Genomic DNA, 16,712 nt, shown 5'->3' with positions numbered 1-16,712 from the left:
TTTCTTTTAGATAATCTTCCAAATGTTGTGTTACAGAGTGTGTCATATTTATCAAAGTTCCTGTTTCTTCATCCCTGCAATTTTCTCCTCCGCTCTCCTGAGGTCACGGATTCATGTTGGGTTGTGGGGTTCCATGGGTGCCAGCTGCCCTCCAGGTCATCAGCAAGCAGCCGTTCTTCTTGCATAAGCTCAGACCGTGAGTGTCGGCAGGTTATTTGGCTGTGGGTGTGTGGCAGCCAAGCTCAATTCGGTCCACACCCAATTTCTGCACAAGTCTACTTACCCTGGATAACACTAGAAGCAGGAACACTGCTTTTGTTTTCGCCCTTCCCCCTAACAACTGAATCCAGAACAAGGGGGCACAACCTTAAAATTAGGGGTGATGTCAGGAAGCACTTCTTCACACAAAGGGTAGTGGAAATCTGGAACTCTCTCCCCCTAAAAGCTGTTGAGGCTGGGGGTCAATTGAAAATTTCAAAACTGAGGTTGATATATTTTTGTTAGGCAAGGGTATTAAGGGTTACGGAACCAAGGCGGGTAGATGGAGTTAAGATACAGATCAGCCATGATTTAATTGATTGGTGGAACAGACTCGAGGGGCTGAATGGCCTGCTCGTGTTTCTGTGTTCCTAACACAACTGCAGCTTTTCTACTGCCACCCAAAGTGAAACCAGTTAGCAGCACAGGTCAGGGATTAGACCTGTAACCTTCCTGGCCTGTAGGCTTAGCTTCACGCTGGGTAGTGTGGTTACCGATTGAGCCGCTGGGGAAATCTACAACACCTGTTTAAGATAAGTCACACCGCAGTGTGCTGAATAATTATTCTAGACCAATGAGCATTAGTTTATAGCATCTGAAATCAATTCAGCAATAGTAACTGGCTGTGATCCAGTAAACTGGATCAGCCACACTGAACACAAAGACTGGACAAGTTAAACAAACATTTTGTACTTTTACTATTTGTCACTTTGGAGATGTGAAAAACATATAAATGTCATCTGTGCATACTGATGGCTGCCACGGTGCATAGTAATGTTAGGTTAAGCTATCATTTCACCAGCCTAATATACATAAGTAATGCATTATGTCACCCATATCATGCCATGAATCAGAAATCGAAACCTGAATCCCTGGCCCAGAATGACATTTGCTAGCTAAAGCAATGATTACCTTCTAACCAGTCTGTGTAACTTCTCTGTTGAAATTCTATTTTTTTTTTATTTGTTCATGGGATTTGGGCATCGCTGGCAAGGCCAGCATTTATTGCCCATCCCTAATTGCCCTTGAGAAGGTGGTGGTGAGCCGCCTTCGTGAACCGCTGCAGTCCGTGTGGTGAAGGTTCTCCCACAGTGCTGTTAGGTAGGGAGTTCCAGGGTTTTGACCCAGCGACAATGAAGGGACGGCAATATATTTCCAAGTCGGGATGGTGTGTGACTTGGAGGGGAACGTGCAGGTGGTGTTGTTCCCATGTGCCAGCTGCCCTTGTCCTTCTAGGTGGTAGAGGTCGCGGTTTTGGGAGGTGCTGTCAAAGATTTGGGAGGTGCTGTTGAACCTTCTGAACAAACACACAAATACTGGGCACAAACACAGCGGAGGTCAAAGGCACCTTGCTAAAAAAAATTGCCATCCTTAGATCTAGCTCACAGAAAACCCTGATCTGCTAGAGTATGTCTCACAATAAAACAAATTGTACTAACAGGGAGACTTCTAATTGCCAATAAAACTCACTGCAAATTTATTGATATTGAATTGTCACTGAAATGGAAAAGTCATTCCTATGTTTCTGGATCCTTGCCTACCTCTACTAGCAAAAAGTTTCCAAAACCAACGTTTTCTTAGAGAGTTCCAGAAAACATAAAGAAGGTATGCAAGTGTTCGGTGATTTATGGCCTATCTGTGTAGCACTAACAAATAATGGTACTGTAGTAAAGGAACAGAGGTTGTTGGCTGCATCTCAAACCTTAATGAAAGAAGACAACTCTATCATAACCACTTAATTACAGCAGTCAACATTAATAGAAAACAACAGGCTGCATATTTTCTTACAAAAATCTACATAGATGTGTTTTCTGAAGACAGATTGCTGAACAGCTTACACAGTTTGGTAGAAAGTCACAAACAAATTCTCACAGCGTTGTGTAATCTATCATGCTTTGCATGCAAACGTTTTGTCCAAGCTTACCTTGAGTAATCTCCTTTTGCTTCCTGCAAGTAATGAACACAGTTGACCGTCAATTAGTTATGCTTTATAACCACAGAAAGTTTCCATACATCCATGCAATTCAGGGATATCTCAACAATACTTGCACATGCCACTGCCTTAGGTTTCTCGCTGTGTTTGCTTACCACTGCTGACCAAATCCAGAGGATTTAGTGTTCTGATATTTACATGAGGCACTCACTCCCCCTTTGAACAGGAAGTAATTGCAGACCTACTCTCTTGTGCCCTACATTCTACAACCAATTGTTTACCCCATGATAAATTGTTGCGGACTGCCACATCACTTAAGACGTACTGGTATCTTTTGTTCTTAATGATACGTGTAACAGAACAAAATTCACAGAGTTAGCAGATTTTGACTTAAAAGATGAATTTAAATAGGGTGCACATTTACTAAAATTGAACATTTCTCGTTGTATTACATTACTCTGTTCAGAAATTCACTGGTATAGGTGCCTTGGAGTTGTAGGAAATGGGCTCAGTTCTTCCCATGATTTCCCAAACAAAATATCTCTGTCTGTATGACAGCGAAAAAGAAGTAAAAAAGATAAACTGAAATGACAGGTATATACGTTCTAGGGGGGATTTTCAAACGGTTCCAGGAATGTGAGATCTGGTGTGACGGAGGTGAGGGGGGAAATGTGGCTGTGTGATACTGAACTTCCTCATTCACTCCTCAGCAGGTCACGAGAAAGGACCCTTTGGAAAACTTTCTACAACATATAATCCCTTCCATGCCTTTTTCATTCTTCTCGTTCCTTGTTTGTTATGAAACAGTCATTCAATTTAATGGTTTGTTATTTAATAGTTACATATTTTGCTTTAACCTCCAGGCGACTCGATCAGTGAAAGTGAGCTTTCTGAAAATTTTATTGCCGAGTGATGTTTTTAATGTCAGTGTTTTGCTCTCATGGTACACATCTTTCTCAGACTGTGTGGGCAGCTTATTGCTAAACTTCTGATGCTGTCTGTTAGTATCGCGGGGTCGTGACCAGAACAGAAAAATAACTCCGCATGCAGTCTTGAAGTAAGAAATTGGTGACTGTTTCTGGCCACCGTACTTTCCCAACGGCTGGGAAAGGTATGTACAAACCAGTACACAACAATCATCAACACTCACTGGTTCTTACAGAGAGACCGATTCACTAGGCCTGGTAGAATCCGTGAAACATGGCTGCCTCCGGGGCTGATTTTAACTCCCAGCGCGTTACTGGGGGGGAAACCGCGGGTGTCAGTTAATTTCCCACCCGCCAATGGCAGAATGAGGCCAAGACGATTTTAACCAGTGGATCTCCATTACATGCCGCCGGCTGAAGTGGACGGCACGCAGCTACCGGCCTGTGGAAAATCGAGCGGCCAAGTGCTGCCCGCTGGCACTCAGGTAAGCTTGGAGGAGCTCCTCCGGGCCCCACAGAGCAAAGTAAATAGCTCACCTTGAATGGCCTCTTCTGCTTCTGATCCTCTTCTGACTAGAGTTCATCTGGCAGGAAAGTCACACTGGCTTCCCCACTCAGGCTGGAGTTGAAATTATGGTCGGTCCCGATGCCGTTATCAGACTCTAATCTGCACATTTAAAGAAAGACGCCGGCAGCTTTGGGTGGGCGGTTTAGCCACCTGTGTGGTAAAAATCATCAACAGCCGGATCCAGGTGGGACATCGGCGGTAAGTCACCCGGTAGGACCCTAACTGCTTACCTGCCTGGTTTCTGCTGGGCGGGTAGGAAGAAAATCTCCTCCTCCGTCTCTGACGGCAATGAACATATTGGTGCTGGGAGTGTTGCTGCCCCGCACGGGTCGGCGGAAAACAGTGGATCGAAGATTTTAAGGGGCAGCAGTTGGCGCCAGAGTTTGGGCTGCTGTATCTGAACGTGCTTTGAAACAACCACTAGGAAATCGGTCACGGTGGTCTGGGGCAAACGGCAATGTGAACAGGATGCTGGGTTCTATAGCCAGCTCAGTTGAGTTCTAATCCCCAGAAGTGATGCTGAATATGTAGACTGTTCTGGTCAGGCCACATTTGAAGTACTGCAAACAATTCTGATCACCATGACAGAAGGGATATAGAGGAGAGCAACGATTCTGACCCCTAGTGTCAGGGGGATGGGCTTTAAGGAACAACTAGATAAGCTGGCCCCATTTGGCTCGAGAAAAAATGTCTTAGAGTGGATCTTTAGTCATATGAGATAGTTAATATAGTAGAGAAAGTAAACCCGAAACAATGCTTTCAGATACACCAAAGCAACAGGACAAGGGGGCACAGATTTGTGAAGCACAAGTTTAAGATAAAGGCCCATAAAGAATTTCTTTACAGAGGGGATTAACAGTTGGAATGGTTGCCAGGAAGAGTGGTTGAGGCCAGGATACTGAGCTCATTTAACGAACAACGAGCTGCTGGAATAGGGAGATGGTAGGGTTGGTATTCTGGAAGGATGAAATCAAAGGGGGGTGAAAGATTTTCTTCATCAAAACTTATCTTGTCATCTCCCCTGGATTCAGCTCTGATATTGTATCCATAATCAGCAACTTGGCATGTGAGGAATCGTGGAGAAAGAGGAACCAAGCACATCTTTTACATACCAAGATACCAAATGAGCACAAGTCTTAACAGAGCAGCATAATACAACTAGAAAGTCTCACATACAGTGGCTGCAACAACTTTGCCCCTTTTACAAAATAAATGTTCTTCTTCCACCAACAGATATTAGAAATGGAAATCTGCCCGTCAGTACAATAAGTCATTAAAAGGTATGTTGTTTCAGAAGCCCTGAACCTAAAGAGCTATTGTCAAGAGCTTAAACCGCCTCAGTCTTTAAATCTCAGCGGATACCTTAACATATCTGCTTGTTAACAAATTTAAAACCATAAATTAAAAGATATACTTGTGGACCTCTCCTGTTAATGTTTAACGGGAGCCAACAGTTGCAGTAAATTAAAGTTTGTACATTGAACAATTCTTTGCTCCAGGTTGCTGTGCGAATGAATTTACTCAACCAAGCAACTTTCTTTCTTGGTTATTAATTGGATTGTTCCGATTATATTGATGCAAAGCTTTTGGACATTAATCACTTAAATTACAACTGACTATCCGCCATACACTTCCCCTTTAACAGAACATTTAGGAGTAGAACTTGTTGTGCTCAGATGGCAATGACAATTCCAAAACGACTGTTGTCTTGCCAGATCCATAAACCTACTGTAATTAATTTGTGCAGATTAACAATAAGATTGGGAGCAGGTATGTTTGCAGAGGGTTCTTTTGCACACATTAAACAGAAGGTTAGTAAATCAAGAGGTGATTACACCAGGCTTCGCCTGTCCTCAGTTCATTAGGTTATACCAACAAAAGCAAAGCAGGGGGAAAAAAGCAAGCAAAAATCAAACTGTAAAATGCTAAATCCTGTCATTCAATGCTCAATGCACTGCCTTGCATAGGTGAATGGAGTTGCACAGAGTCACTGCATTTGAAGAGCGAGTGCAGCATGTGCGCTGCTGGTATGATGCAAGCGTGAACTTTCACCGCACTTGTCCGAAGGCTCCATAGTTAGTTCCAGCACAGAGTACAGAGGGGAGCTGCAAACTTTCCACAGTAAAGCACTCCATAGGTGGACTCTAAATATGTCGTTTATGTCCAGCATTTAAGTTTTGATTTTAAGAATGCTTCCTCCAAATAGACAGCAGAGAGGTATTCTGATTCACTATTTTCTTTATGTATCACTCACATCAGAATAGTTACCATCTACGTCGCAAATCTTGCACACCAATAATACACAAAGGCCATGCTTTAATGTTCTTACCTGCAGAATATATGCAGCCAATTCAAAAATGGCCTCAGTGTCGACTTCAATCAGTTCCTGTGAGAGAAATTAACAACTAAAGTTAAATTCAGTGAGCGACATGAAAAGACCAGCTGCCTTGCACTTGCTGCTTAATGGAGCAGGTTGCACAAACCCTCCCCTTTCACGACTGCGTTTCTTCAAAGAAACTTTTCATTCTGAATAAAAGGACTCAGCTGTGAAACCGATAGCAGTGTAACAATTGACGTAAGGAACCGAGTGAAACTCTACCTCGTTTCTGAGAGACCCCTTTTCACTCAGATAATTACAATCTGCTAAAAATCCGTGGAGAAAAAAAAAGACGACTCTCGGATTATAAAACTTTACGGACTCGCCCAACAAGCTTTTCCAGCCAACAATACGAGGCCACGGGAGTCATCCCCATTCCTACAAGAGAGGTTTCAGCACATGGAATAGTCTCTCTACAAAGGGCAGGCAGCAATTCAAAAGCACTCACGTGTAAATGTTGTGGCTAAAGCACAAATTCCTGAATGTAGGAACCTGACCCATCCCACATCCCGTTCTGCAGCATCGGTCTCACAGGGAGACTTCAGGGACAGTTGATCCCACTCGTAATCTCTTGACTTTCTTGTTTTACTTTGTATCCGTGGCTAGTCAGCAGTGCACGAAATGCCAGTGCTCTTGGGTGAAGCAAGATTCATAAGGTTCCCACGTGCTATTGCCAAGCAGGGTTCATTCACCTCTCCCTGACCCCCCCCCGCCCCCCAAAGCTGGCCCCTGCCATTATCGCAGCCTGAGATATAAAGGACAAGGCAAAGGATTGTTCTTTCATCTCTCTGATTTAATTAACAACCACTCCGGGCATTTTTCCCTTTTAAACAGACAAGCTAGGCACAGCAGAGGATCAATAATTCTGGACAGACCAGACCGGGGTGGGGCACCCTACCTCCCCAAGCACTGCTTGAATGAAATATTAACCAAAGAGCAGTAACTTGGAGGCTTTTTTTTCCCCCTGTGATAACCACTGAAACAGTTAGTTGTCAGGACGATAAAGGTTATTAAATGCTTCCTGTCGTTGCTGAGTTGTTTTGTGCAGCTACATTGCCAAAATAGCCACCTACAGTTTGATGGACATTGTCCCTCGTGTCAGTAAAACATACCAGTCACAAGAAATAATAACCGTTACACGTCTGTTTGTGTCCACATTATCAGATTCCTGACAGAGATGCTGCACTGGCAAATAGTTAGCCTTTAACTTATAGAGTCTAATATCTCCAGCAGTGCTGTGAGGCGAAAGAGGCAGGGCCACTACAACAACAACTTGCATTTATATAGCGCCTTTAATGTAGGAAAACCCCCCGCCCGAGGTGCTTCACAAGAGGTGCTGAGACCCAGCTGAAAAAGACATCTTCTCTACTGCCTCTGGAGGCAGCAGGGTATAACCCCGCTTCCAGTGCTGCCGGGCTGCCAACATTTTCTGCCAAAGGGCCTGGGAGGGAGATACTATTGCCTCTGCCATTGTGCTCCGACCATGAGCAGCTGAGTGGAGTGAGCTGATTCAAACCTGCATACTCCCACTCCATCTATTAAGAGTTCACCTAGCAGAGTAAAATAATAGAGATAGCTTTGAGATGCTCTGATCCCAGCCTTGTTAACTGGGAGTGTGGGTGGGAGAGAGGCATTAACACTATAGTGTCTACTCTGTGACCCACATTCCTGTCCCGTGAGGTTTCACATCAATATTTCCAAATGGTCCTTCACACAGAGAAGTTTGAAAACTACTGCTGGCAGCTGTATCTTTGCATGAACAGAGTTCTAAATCTATTACTCGTTGGCCTGGGGTAATGTTTACACCTCAGTTCTTTCTGAATGAACAAGAGGACTTGCAAGTTTCAGTACCTGGGCCAAAGAGTTAAACATCTTCCTCTTCATCCCTAAAAATCAGTACTCTTACAGGCCAGTTCTCCTAAAGACTGTTTTGGCTTCAAATTGACACAAATTGTGCTGTAGTATCTGGATGCCAATTCGAACAAATCAAATTGAGGCAAGGAGACAGTCTCACACCACTTTGGCTATAATCCAACTGAAGCTGGATGCAAAGTAAAGTTTAAAAAGTCTCTAAGCACTCTACTGGATTATTCGTGAATTATTTAAACCTGATTTTCAATCATTTTAATATCAACTGAGAGGATAGTTGCCTTATTGCCAACATTAACGTTTAACTGGCATTTGAATGCTGATGACCAGAGCTATGTTTGCATCCATATGTAAGCTTTATTTTCCCTGGCCAGAGAGTAATGCAATAATGCAGGGCCAGTGGTGTAACTCAGGCCTGCCAACCCTGTATTGATCTCAATAATACCAGTCGCAAGGCCACCCTTAGGATCAAGCCTAAAATGATTTTACTTTCAGTTCAGCTCATATTTCTTTTTAAAAAGGAAATTGCTTGGGTTTGTTGAGAAATAAAAAGAATCCACAACAACAAACCTGATGATGAGCCATTTTTTGTCCAAACTCAGCAGTTTCAATAGCTCAGGTTTTTAGATTTATTTTGATGAATTTTTGTGCTCATCAAATTGAGGGATGACAGTGTGAGGAACAGAATAAATGTTTCCACTTTTGGGGCAAGAGTTCCTTTGGTCACAATGTGTGGTGACGGTGAAAATCAATTTGTAGTAACACTGTAAATGAGTTTATAGCGACACTGTAAATGAATCTGCGCAGATTTCCTGTTTAGCATTTATAGCAACATTGTAAACATGTTTTAAAAGAGGTGTCTATGAAATACCAAACAAAGGCGGTCTTCACAAACACATTTACAAAGTCGCTACACCTGACAACCAGAGCAATTCTCCCATGTCACCATCAAGCATTTGCAGGTCAGGCACAGAAATGGTTAAATGGAGAGTTAATGTGGAGATGGTGGGGCAAAAATTGTGGATGTGAGGAATCAGAAAGGGGGAATTGGCAGTCCGGCACAACATGGAGCAGTGTTTCAGCGCACTGACATCCTGCACCACTAGTTTATCGAAACAATCTTTTCTTCTAAAATATATTTAGTGGCGGTATAGTAAAATAAGTATGAGTGGTTTTAAGGCGACAAGGTTATCTGGTGCTTCTCGGGGTACAGAAGTGACAACTGTGCAGTAATCCCTATAGTCTTTATTCTATGGACTGTAACACATTCTAAAGTAGACCTTGGGGGAGTGATCTGAATGAATTTCTGTGTTGTGTTTATATATGTAAAGTATATATATGAGCACACGTATGGGTGTACATGGTATATCTAGACAGAAATGATCACATATTATTTGTACTAAAGTGAAACAATGTCGAATTTTATGCACACAAGGATGAGATTCCACTTTGCGGATAGTGTGATCAAGTGGAGTTCAAACAGGGAGAATACTTTTAAAACAAAATCTTCTTAAAGCAAGCTTAATATCTGATCAAACAAGGGCGTTTTCAGCCAGTTCTAGATGTTGATATCGGAACTTGCTTTGTTTCTGAGATACTGTAACAGTAAAAATGATGTTTAAAAATTAATGTACATAATTTTCTGTCCAGTCTGATAATTTATTTTGAGGAGTTTCGAAATTCAACTCTAAATTGGCCAAAATGAGACAGATGGGCTGAGGGGAGATTTCCTCTGTGCATAACACGTAATGAAGTTATAAAGAGGTATATCATTTCATTACAGATAACACACTGAGAAAATGTTCTACCCAGTGTTGGGTCCAAAGTTCCACTTTTAATGAAAAATGAAAGAAAGCTAGTTTTCCTCCATAACTAACAACCCTCTAATGGAATAACATTTTCAGACAATGCACATTTCAAAGCCACATGCTCACGTAGTTTCGTTGCCGAGTGCTTAAATATGGAGAAAAACAACGACCGTCTCCCGATTTCCATTAAAAGAGGAATTTTAGCCCAGCGTGGTTTTTAAGTGTTCAGGGAGGGCGCTGTAGAGTAGATTTTCCGAATCGTTGCATGCCACTGGCGTGTGTCAATAGGTCGTGCCCACAACTTTCTGACTTGCACTGATGGCAGACGAGGGCTTGGAAAATCACAATTGTGCGCTAATCATAGAATCATACAGCAAAGAAAGAGGCAGTTTAGCCCATCGTGTCTGTGGCGGCTCTTTGAAAGAGCTATCCAATTAGTCCTACTCCCCTGCTCTTTCCCCATAACTCTGCAAATTTTTCCTTTTCAAGTATATATCCAAGTCTCTTTGAAAGTTACTGCTGAATCTGCTTCCATCACCCTTTCGGGCAGTGCATTCCAGATCATAACAACTCACTGCGTAAAAAAATTTCTCCTCATCTCCCCTCTGGTTCTATTGCCAATTATCTTAAATTACCGACCCTCCTGCCAATGGAAACAGTTTCTCCCTATTTACATTATCAAAACCCTTCGTGATTTTGAACACCACTATTAAATCTCCCCTTACTCTTCTCTGCTCTAAGGAGAACAATCCCAGCTTCTCCAGTCTCTCCACATGACCGAAGTCCCTCATCCCTTGTACCATTCTAGTAAATATCCTCTGCAAATGTAGTAAATCACTCGACCCTTGCTTCTCAGCAGCATTCTCAGTGGTCCTTTGAAAAGGCTGTTAGTGCAACACTTCTAATTTTACAACGTGGATAGATTTGAGGCACAGTGAAACATCTGGAGGTTCTTGGCACTTGTTTCTCTGGGAGCAGCCTGATAGAGTACAGTGCCTGGCTCTGGGATTACACATGAGGTTTCCATAAATTTGCCAAGATACCCCTCCTCTTCTGTTGGCCGACACTAGCTGTTATTTCAGAGTGATTAAAAATAAAATCCAGTTTGTATTTACCAGTGCTATAAAATACAGCTGTATCCAGTATTTAATCATATGTAGCTCCGTGAGACCCAAAAAGGAGACAGTGACTGCTGTTACATTACATGGTTAAATCAAACAGTGTATAAAATATGTAGAAAGGCTCAAAGTTTACAATTTTAAAATTTCTGCAAAAATAAGACTTTTGTTGATCTTCCCTGATGGCCTAAAAAGAACTTGCATTTATATGACTTCCCAAAGTGTTTTACAGCCAATGTTCTTTTGAAGTGTAGTCATTTCATAATGCAGGAAACGCGACAGTTAATGTGCGCACAGCAAGGTCCCATGAACAGCAATGAGTTAATGACCGGATAATCTGTTTTAGTGATGTTGATTGAGGGATAAATATTGGCCAGGTCACTGGGGAGAACTCCCCTGCTCTTCTTCGATTAATACCATCACGTCCACCTGAGAAGGCAGATGAGGCCTCGGTTTAACGCCTTATCCGAAAGGTAGCAGCTCTGACAGTGCAGCACTGGCCCATTCAGTAAATGCACTACTGAGCAAGCTAAATCAGCATTGACCGTAGGAAGGTCCCCGGTTTGATCCTGGTCTATGCTGATTGAGCTGGTCTCAGCCAAAGTAGCAGTAGGCACGCCGCTGTGTCCATGGGCAAGGTACCAGTGGACAGCCAGCACCTGCCCTGTGGAACTGTACCTCTGCATGAATTAATGTCTTCAGAAGATGAAGTAAAATTGGGTAGAAAGGAAGGTGTTTGTCAATGAAAAGAATGACTCTTCTTCTAGCAGCACGTGTGGGATAAAGCATTTATTCAGAAAGGTGGCATTTGATTTCAGCAGCAATATCATACGGGCTTATCAAGTGTAACTGCATGCTGTACTGTATGTTAAAATGAATTTTGCAGCAGTCAGTTAGGTTCGTTTAATAAAGGTACATATGTCACTTTTGTTTGGTCCTCAGGATTGTACCTGATTTATTCAGGTTTTTTTACTGCCTGCTGATATCTGACCCCTTTTGCATAGACCGCTGAGCCTAGATCGTCCGATGGGCGTTATATTAACACTGGTGTTACCTATTAATTTTAAAGAGGTTAACACTGATCAGGTAATCTAGGCTCTGGTGTCCTGGGATGGCAGGACTGACGTATGAGGAGAGATTGGATTGAGTTTAGAAGAATGAGAGATGATCTCATCGAAACATATAAAATTCTAACAGGACTAGACAGACTAGATGCAGGGAGGATGTTCCCGATGGTTGGGGAGTCCAGAACCAGGGGTCAAAGTCTCAGGATACGGGGTATGCCATTTAGAACCGAGATGAGGAGAAATGTCTTCACTCAGAGGGTGGTGAACTTGTGGAATTCTCTACCACAGAAGGCAGTGGAGGCCAAGTCATTAGATGTATTCAAGAAGGAGATAGATATATTTCTTAATGCTAAAGGGATCAAGGGATATGGAGAAAAAGCGGGAACAGGGTATTGAGTTAGACGGTCAGCCATGATCTTTTTGAATGGCGGAGCAGTCCCGAAGGGCCGAATGGCCTACTTTTGCTCCTATTTTCTATGTTTCTATGTCAAAAAGAAATGAATGGGGGATGTCTAGTTCAAGGGTTTAGTAACAGTTACAGTTGCCAGCTTCATGTACCAACAAGTTGCTTCTGTCTCCCTTGGGGGTGTCAAATCCAGGATCACACAGGGGCGGCATAAGGGATGGGCAAGGGGTGGGATCGGAGTAAGATGGGGAAAGGCAAGGGTTGGGATCATGACCTGAGTTCTGGTGTTAGCTTTGCTGATGGTGAAATCGTTGAAAAGATTAATAACTAATTCATTCACATCAGAAGACGCAGAAATAAGTGAAGAAAATGGACTTCTGTTTAAGAAATCGTACTTTTGATTAATTTGTTAAGAGATTTCCAGACACCCCGGTCATAAACCAGACTGTCTGGTACAAAACCAGACTGTGATCCCAAGCATCACTTTGACTTTCCAGGGACATTGTTCCATGTTCTGAGCTGTTGGTAACAGCACCATTACACGGCTGCATACCTCATGTCACTGAAATCTTTGCTTTCCTGGAAAATTTTTACTTTGTGGGCGGGGGGGGGGGGAAGGGGAGGGGTGGGATTGGCTTGCAGCCTAATTTTCGAACATGCCTCTTCAATTTGAGCACCAAATTCCTTCTGCAGCTTTAGCAGTGTACACAGAGAACAATGGATACCTGGGAGTGATTACAAGGTAGTAATCTAATCCAGGAGTTCCGATATCCTAAATCACTATCTAAACCCACAAGATTAGATTACTGTCATGAAATCACCCCCAGGGTATCATTTCAAACATGAAAATGATTTGCATTGTGAACTTGATGGAGTGGTTTGATTTCATCTTGGGTCAATGTTTATTTAATAGTGGCTGTCGGCGCAGATAGCAACTGCCTGTGCATTCTGAGTTGCGAATACTTGCTGATTTTCATGCCAGGGCATTAAAAAAATGGTGAAATTGTCACTGCAAGTTTCTCATAAAAGTATCTGCTGTTGATTCCTGCAGTCAGGATATCTTCCCCCCCAATGTTTTCCTAGTTTTGTCATTTCTTGACTCATTCTGGAACACTGCTCTGTGGGCTGGGACAGGCCTATATTGCTATGCCCATGCAGCCTTTCTCATGTGTGAGCCCAAACAGTGAGAGTTTGCTGGCTATCTGACTGTGGTAGGCTCATGTTCATGCTGGATTCTGTCCTAATGTGATATTCTCACACTTGCACTTTCCAGCGGTGTGGGGGTCACTGGATATCAGCCAGGAGCAGGAGCCCAAAGTCTGAACACACCAGGCATCAAAGCTCGTGCATATTATGCGTTTTTAATACACAATACATAATGGTGGCATATTTAGTTGCTGGAATAAAATACAAAACTGCTGCCGTTTCATTGCCCATTAACAGCCGCTCACTGTCCCAATACTGTCTTTTAATGGACTTACATAAACTTGATCTAATGGTGCCCCTCGTCACTGAGGCAATTCACCTTGAAAATGAGAACACCCTGGTCAAATTTGAGATGCCCAGCCTCCCATCAATTTATTTTCAGTCGCACCTTAATGGCTTGGTACCTCTGAGACGTTCATCAGCGCCCAGTTAATCTTCACTCACCTTACTGTTAGTGTTAGAGAAAGCACATTCACTTCCTGAGTCATTATTACTGGCACAGCATGAGGAGGGTTGGAATTTCCTCTGTGTGGATGTGTATAATGAAATTGTAAAGCCAGGGATGTAGATGCCTTAAATCCCTTCCCCCGTTTTCATTTAATTTTCTCCTCTCATTTTTGTCTTCTGTACCAAACAGACATTATCCCGAGCCAAACAGTAAGTTTGCACGAGTGGGGTGGTCCAGAAATTTCTAAAATGTAAATTGGAAACCCAGAAGTGGAAATTACTGTGAGTGACGTTATCATACGAACATTCAATGCGCTCTTATAAAAATACCTTCTGCACTACTTTAAGAGGCATTAACCTGTTCATTTTAAATGAACTGATGCGTCTGTTAAAATACTAGAGAAGAATTTGATACGAGGGCATTGACCATTTGTACGATAACATCAACTGTAATTTCTAGCCTTAAAAATCCTTTCTTAAACAAAATTCCATGCATCCATTGACATGTGTGTTTTACGAATGGCAGGCATTAGTTCTGGGTTTTCAAAGAATTTTCGTCGGCAGTAGGACAAACCTCTGTACTTAAGCAATGATCTCATCCCAATGTCTATCCTTCCTTGTGCACGGTTTTAGCAAAAGATGGCAATCTTGTTAAGGGGTTGGATGGGGGTCTTGGCCCAGGACTCTCCGAGTGCTGCCATGGTTAGTGCTGCTGAAAGGTGAGAGAGAACAATCCCAAGTGTGTTCCGCTGAAGTTCCCATGATATGCCCCATCTTCACCTGTTTCTTCCCTCTCCTGTGCTGGCAAAATCAGGAAATTTGCACCTGGAAAACCTTGGTCTTGGAGCCATGTTTGTAAATGAGAGTGCCACTGGATGTAGTCTTGCATGTTTTAATTCTGGGAAGTAGAGCTGAGTGAACCAGGTTCAGTTGATAGGTTGACTCAGTCTAGCCACAACTGACCCCAGCTGATTGAACTCAAAGGTCTGTGCGACAGGAGATGGGCAGTGCTTTGAGTTAGTACACTGTTCTTTTACCTCTGATATTTCGATGTGCATCAATCGCAAACTGATGGGATGAAAGCCTCCTTATTTTGCTGTCTGCAAGGGTTCCACATGAAATGAGGGCCTCAACCCAGTTCCAAGTGGGCACAAAAGCAAAATACTGCAGATGCTGGAAATCTGAAATAACAACAAAAATGCTGGAAAGCACTCATCAGTTCTGATAAAAGGTCATTGACCTGAAATATTATCTCTCCACAGAGGCTGCCTGACCTGCCGAGTGTTTTCCAGCGTTTTCTGTTTTTATTCCTAGTGGGCACAGATCCACGGCATAAAGCTTCCTTCAGGCGTAACAAGCAGAGATCAGAGTCTTCACCTTAAGGATGAAAGTTCAGAGGTCAAGACAAACTGCCCTATCCTTGGGTATCACTTAGCAGCTGGTCCATGTCTCGGGAATAGAAAGTTGGCATGGGTGCAACTTATTAAAAAAAGATGGAAGTGCCATTTTAAAAAGTAGAAAGGTTTGCATCCCCTTTTGAGCAGCTCATCTGCTGCTGAAACCCTTATCCATGTCTTTGTTACCTTCCAAAGTTCTCATGGCTGCCTCCCATCTTCCACTATCCGTAAACTTGGGCTCATCCAAAACTCTGCTGCCCGTATCCTAACTCACACCAAGTCCCGTTCTCCCATCACCCCTGTGTTCGCTGACCTACATTGGCTCCCGGTCTGGCAACACCTCGATTTAAAAACTCTCGGCCTTGTTTTCAAATCCCTCCAGGGCCTCGCCCTTCTCTATGTCTGTAACTTTCTCCAGCCCTACAACCCTCCGAGATCTCTGAGCTCCTCCAATTTTGGCCTCTTGCGCATCCCCGATTATAATTGTTCCATCATTGGCGGCTGTGCCTTCAGTTGCCTAGGCCCTAGGCTTTGGAATTCCCTCCCTAAGCTTCTCCGCCTCTCTACCTCTCTCCCCTCCTTTAAGACGCTCCTTAAAACCTATCTCTTTGACAAAGCTTTTGGTCACCTGTCCTAATATCTCTTTATGTGGCTCAGTATCACCCTCCTGTGAAGCACCTTGGGGCATTTTACTATGTTAAAGGTACTACATAAATGCAAGTTGTTGTAGTTTTGTGTCAGCAGCCAGTAAATCTCTGTGTGGGGGCCCCTTGGTGTCAATTAGCAGGTAAGTTTGGAAACAGTTTTTATCATATGACAGTTTTCCAGGAAACTGCATTGTGTTTCAGTCCAAAAGGTACATCAAAATAAAACATGTACAAATCTGAGTTTTTCCATGAATGTACCAGTCTGGGTTGCACACGATGCACTGAGATGAGTTTTAGTCTGTCAGTGGTGATCTGACTCACCTAGTGGCCTCCTCAGGAAGTGAGAAAAACTCAACAGGATATAACTAGTTCAATTGTGAAATCTGGCTCCCCCTGGAATTCAACCTTTACCTACAGCACGTATTTCGTTAAAAGGTCTAAAACTAGCATACAATATTTTATTTGTTTATTTGTGTGTACTCATTGATTGAATTTCTAGGCAGTGCATTACCATTCTTGAACCCTTCATTTTCTAGTGATTTTCTCTGTTTGTTTTGCTATCCCTGAGCCATAGAACTACTGCAACTGCAACAGAAGAGCAGGCAATTCGCCTCCACGCCCTGACAAACGTCATTCTGAGTCAGTCACTTCTGAGTAGGCAAAAGCCATCTGAGGGTGACCATCC

At 43.0% G+C, this 16,712-nt stretch overlaps 1 protein-coding gene across 10 annotated transcripts in view; it reads right to left on the bottom strand.

The window, feature by feature from the left end:
- frmd4a (FERM domain containing 4A) overlaps positions 1-16,712 on the bottom strand; it is a 521,753-nt gene that overhangs the window by 90,452 nt on the left and 414,589 nt on the right. For 9 of the 10 annotated variants that reach the window (XM_068005053.1, XM_068005054.1, XM_068005051.1 and 6 more), the window contains 2 exons: positions 6,015-6,071; positions 2,183-2,205 (listed from right to left, as the gene is read on the bottom strand). In XM_068005053.1, the coding sequence (XP_067861154.1) occupies positions 2,183-2,205; positions 6,015-6,071 (80 nt within the window). Of the gene's footprint in view, positions 1-2,182; positions 2,206-6,014; positions 6,072-6,510; positions 6,521-16,712 lie in introns of those variants that run through there. The other variant, XM_068005056.1, reaches the window with a different exon arrangement.

Source organism: Heptranchias perlo, chromosome 24, assembly GCF_035084215.1.
Source record: "Heptranchias perlo isolate sHepPer1 chromosome 24, sHepPer1.hap1, whole genome shotgun sequence".
In the NCBI taxonomy this organism is placed as follows: Eukaryota; Metazoa; Chordata; class Chondrichthyes; order Hexanchiformes; family Hexanchidae; genus Heptranchias; species Heptranchias perlo.
Note: the sequence above shows the minus strand (reverse complement) of the source record. Positions and strands in the feature narration are given on the sequence as shown.